The sequence below is a fragment of the Humulus lupulus genome, chromosome X (genome assembly GCF_963169125.1).
Source record: "Humulus lupulus chromosome X, drHumLupu1.1, whole genome shotgun sequence".
Classification (NCBI taxonomy): Eukaryota; Viridiplantae; Streptophyta; class Magnoliopsida; order Rosales; family Cannabaceae; genus Humulus; species Humulus lupulus.
The window spans coordinates 68,403,939-68,408,702 of NC_084802.1; the positions used below are offsets into that span (position 1 = coordinate 68,403,939).

A 4,764-nucleotide genomic window follows, 5' to 3' on the forward strand; every position below is an offset into this window, starting at 1 on the left:
AAGAGGCTTTTGATTTATTTTTCGTTGAGGTAGGTGTTGGAGTATTCCAATATACTGAGCGGGACACACCGTGTCCTCCAGCCCTAACACGTCCTCGAGGCTCAAGAGTGCCCAACGCCCTCGTCAGCACATCATCAGGGCCATCAGGTGCCCATTTACCCTCAGCTTGGAGTTGCCGGTAATGATCCTGTGAAACAATATTCACAGAAAGTTATATATATAAGCTAATAATTTGACATATCAACATTATTAAATATGAGCACTTACAATATTTTTTTGAATCTCAGAGGCCTCTCCAATTAGCTCTCCTTTTGCATTCCGACGACCCGTGCTCCATAAGTCTGCCCTATCAAGTTCAGTTAGACTTTTCCCACTTTGTTCCATTAACATCTCTTCAATACGCACATAGCCTCCTCTAGAGAGGTTGTGATTGTATTTATTCAGTGCTCGATAATTTTGCATCTCCTCTCTCTTTCTTTGCCACTCGGGAGTTAATCTTGAGTTCACAAACGTTAACCATTCATCCAGAGTTATGACATTCTCAAATCCAAATGGAAAAGCTGGCGGGAACTCATTTGGGTATTTTTTCAAAGCGTCGTAAACGTGTACCCTAGTAAGATTAGTCTTCCAATTTTGGAAGTACTTTCCCGCATCCTTCAACATCTGTTGCTTTTGTTTGGGGTCCAAATCATAAGTTTTCTGCAAGTTTGAAAGTAATAAGAAGCATATTATCAAAATAATATATATTTTAAAAACATTAAATGAAATATAATTAATAAAAATATACCTTCATTGTGTCCCATATTTTATTTTTATCCACCACACTAACATCTTTCCAACTGTTAATGTTGATGGACACAGTTGCTCGAACAACTGATCCAAGCTGTGATGAAACATTACTTCTAGATCCACCCACTAGCTGACCATACTCATTGTATTCAACAGGAGTAAGATGTCCTTCACTCCTTTTTTTGGTGTTTCTAGACATCCATGTACGTCCTCTCACAGATTTATTTTCTTGCTCCACTGACTGAGAATTAGGGCGTTGCTCTCCCTCATCAGAACTACCACCAAAAGGATCAGCCTCCATCTGTGAAACATAAATATCATTATTATAACAATTTTGGACACTCATAATCAAAAGATGAAACACATTGTGATAACAACTAAGAATTTCACATATCATAAACATATGAAACCTATTAAATGGTACCTCAAGACCCATTATCATCAACCCACAATCCTTCACCATTTTCACGGAAACAAATACAATCATCATCAACTTCGTCATTATCTTCTATTGCGGTGAATGTGACAAGTTCTTCTCCGAGAGGTATATCATGTAAATCACCATCTTTAATGTTCCATTCTCTTGTTTGCGTTGGAAGAACAATTGACCATTGGTTGTCTGAAGGATCATTCACATAAAATACTTGTTTCGCTTGTGAAGCTAATATAAATCGATCAGATTTGTGCCCAATTCGATTTAGATTAACTAATGTGAAACCAAAATCTTCATATATTATGCCGCTGTCACTTTTCACCCAATCACAAAAGAAAACAGGTACTCGAGTTGTGATATAATCTAACTCCCAAATTTCATTAACTACTCCATAAAAAGTCATATCACATTCAACTGGATTTTTATCTTTTGCACTAGAGACTTGCACAGTTTTAGCAACAAGGCTAACACCACTGTTTTGTGTGTTTCTGTTGTTATCGCGCTCCCTAGTGTTAAATAGAGTACCGTTAATCATGTATGATGAAAACTTGATGACATTAACTGAAGGTCCTCGAGAAATCCACTTAACAATGTCTGAAACCTTATTTGATGTGTTTTGTAATTCTGACACAACCTATCAAATCAACATACCAAAAACAACGAAAAATGTCACCTTGTAATTAAGTACTAATTAATGACAACTTTCAATAATCAACACAATTTACCTTTTGTTCTATCCAACTACTAAAAGTTCGATAATGTGCGTCTTGTAACCATTTTGAGTTCCTTGACTTGGATGGAAATTTGGTCTTTATCCAATTAAAATGTTCCCTTCAATTATAAATATGTTGTTAAACAATTGAATATACGAAATTACACAACTTAAACTTAATGTATTATATGAGTATAACTCACTCGATATAAGGTTGAATTTCATTTATATTCTGCAACACAAGACGATGCGCTTCATCTAGAAGATCTCGACTTACTGTGCATACAACGCTACCACGACGACTCTGAATCTCAACATTTTCAACATCATTTAACCCAATTTTCTGTACACCAGTCATGTATTCAGAACAAAATTCAACTGCCTCTTCTGCAATATAACATTCGACGATGCATCCTTCCGGCCGACTTCTATTCCTAACATACCCCTTAAGAATCTTCATATATCGCTCAAATGGATACATCCATCTTAAATAAACTGGGCCACAATATCTTAGTTCTCTAACCAAGTGAACTGTCAAATGGATCATTATATCAAAAAATGCCGGCGGGAAATATTTCTCCAACTCACACAATACCTCAACAATTTCATCTCTTAACTTAGGTAACTTTAGCGGATCAATCACCTTACAACACAGTGACTTGAAAAACAAGCATAACCTTGTGATTACATCTCGAACTCTCCTAGGCAACACAGATCGAATGGCCACTGGTAGCAAATGTTGCATTAGAATATGACAATCGTGAGATTTCATGCCAGTCAGAATACAACTTTTCATGTCTACCAATGACCTTATATTTCAGGAATATCCGTCTGGAACTTTTATATTAAACAAACATCTGCAAATTTCCATTCTTTCCTCTTTAGTAAGAGTGTAAGCTGCAGGAGGTAAATATGTTCGTCTCTTATCTGGTTTTGGAGTCAATTCATCCCTTATACCCATTGCAACCAAGTCTTGTCTAGCCTTAATTCCATCCTTAGTTTTCCCAGGAATATTCAACAAAGTGCCAATCAAACTATCACATACATTTTTCTCTATGTGCATAACATCTAAATTATGACGTATAAGTAAGAAAGGCCAATATTCAAGTTCAAAGAAAACAGATTTCTTTTTATAACACCCTTTTGGCTCTTCCACAACCTTGGCCTTGCGACTACGTTTCATCTTTGTAGGTGTACGAACTTTGGGCTTCCCTAACTTGAACACAATTTTAGACATCTTCTCAAGTACTTGGATCCCATTCAATGGCTCAGGAGCCTCTTCAAACTCTTGTTTACCATTGAATGCCTTCTTCCAAGTCCGAAGTTTATGCGTATTAGGCAAGAACTTCCTATGTCCCATATAAAATATTTTCCGAGAGTGTTTCAAGTATTCAGAACATGTTTTTTCTTGACAAACGGGGCAAGCTTTATATCCTTTCACGCTAAACCCAGATAAATTTCCATAAGCAGGAAAGTCATTAATTGTCCACAATAAGACCGCTCTAAGATTAAATTCTTCCTGCCTATATGCATCATAAACCTTAACCCCTTCATCCCACAAAGTTTTCAAGTCATCTATAAGAGGAGCTAGATAGACGTCAATATCATTACCAGGTTGTTTAGGTCCTGATATCAACAAGGTCAAAATCGTAAACTTTCTCTTCATACACAACCATGGGGGTAGATTGTAAATAACAAGCATAACAGGCCAACAACTATACTTACTGCTAAGGGATGCGTGTGGATTAAACCCATCAGTCGAAAGACCTAGACGAATATTACGAGATTCATTTCCAAAAGAAGGCCACTTCAAATCAACTCTCTTCCAAGCAAGGGTGTCAGCTGGATGTCTTAATTTACCATCCTTTATTCTTTCATTAGCATGCGACGACAAACTTTTAGCATGTTCGGCATTTCTAAACAATCGGATGAAACGAGGAATTGGCGGAAGGTACCACAAAACTTTGGCAGGTACTCCTTCCTTGACATCGTCACCATTTCTTTTCTTTTGCCATCGTGACTCACCACAAGTAGGACACGATTTTGCGTCTGCAAAACTATTTCGATACAATATGCAATCATTAGGACATGCATGAATTTTTTCGTACTGCATGCCTAATGAGCATAATGTCTTCTTTGCCTCATAAAATGAAATTGGAATTTCATTAACTTCAGGCAATAACTCCTTCAAGAAACCAAATAACTCAGTAATGCTTTTATCACTCCAGCCATGTTTAGCTTTTAGATTGTACAACCTAAGAAGTGCAGATAATTTTGTAAATCTTGTACAACCAGGGTAAATTGGTTTCTCGGCATCATTAAGGACTGTCTCAAACTTATTTGGGTCTACTCCTGATCCATAATGTGCGTCGTCAATCATTTCATCTAATGGATCCCAGTTCTCCTCCACTATATTCCTCCTCACTCCTTTTGGTCTACTTGGCAGAGTTGGAGCAATCGGAGCTATCTCCCCATGGTAATACCAAATTGTGTAACTCTTGTCGATCCCATTGAAATATAAGTGTTCTTTAATCTTTTTAAGATCCATCTTTTTAACATTTCCACACTTAAGACATGGACAATAAGTAAAATTTGGGTCTTTCACATTTTTCGAACAAAACCTTAAGAACAAATCGACCCCGTTCCTAAATTCCGCAGATAACCTATTCGCTGACATCCACTGTTTATCCATATATTCTCCTATGTCTATGGAAAAGAAAAGAAACAACACTAAATAAGCACGTGATAAAGTTGTATGTCTATATAAAACTAATTTTTTATTATCCTAGATAAAATCGGGCAGCATTTCCCCTATAATAGTGACCTAACC

The 4,764-nt window shown here is 36.8% G+C and overlaps 1 protein-coding gene across 1 annotated transcript; it reads right to left on the bottom strand.

Moving 5' to 3' along the window:
- Nucleotides 1-991: 991 nt before the first annotated feature.
- LOC133805090 (uncharacterized) lies at nucleotides 992-1,971 on the bottom strand. Its single transcript, XM_062243194.1, has 3 exons — nucleotides 1,948-1,971; nucleotides 1,214-1,856; nucleotides 992-1,090 (listed from the first exon to the last, which is right to left on the bottom strand). Exon 2 carries the CDS (start codon nucleotides 1,755-1,757, stop codon nucleotides 1,215-1,217), a length of 543 nt encoding a protein of 180 aa, XP_062099178.1. The 5' UTR covers nucleotides 1,758-1,856; nucleotides 1,948-1,971; the 3' UTR covers nucleotides 992-1,090; nucleotide 1,214.
- Nucleotides 1,972-4,764: the final 2,793 nt, after the last annotated feature.

Bases quoted from the DNA above. Each gene is read 5' to 3' on its own strand.
- LOC133805090 (XM_062243194.1), bottom strand. From the start codon at position 1,757: ATGATTAACGGTACTCTATTTAACACTAGGGAGCGCGATAACAACAGA.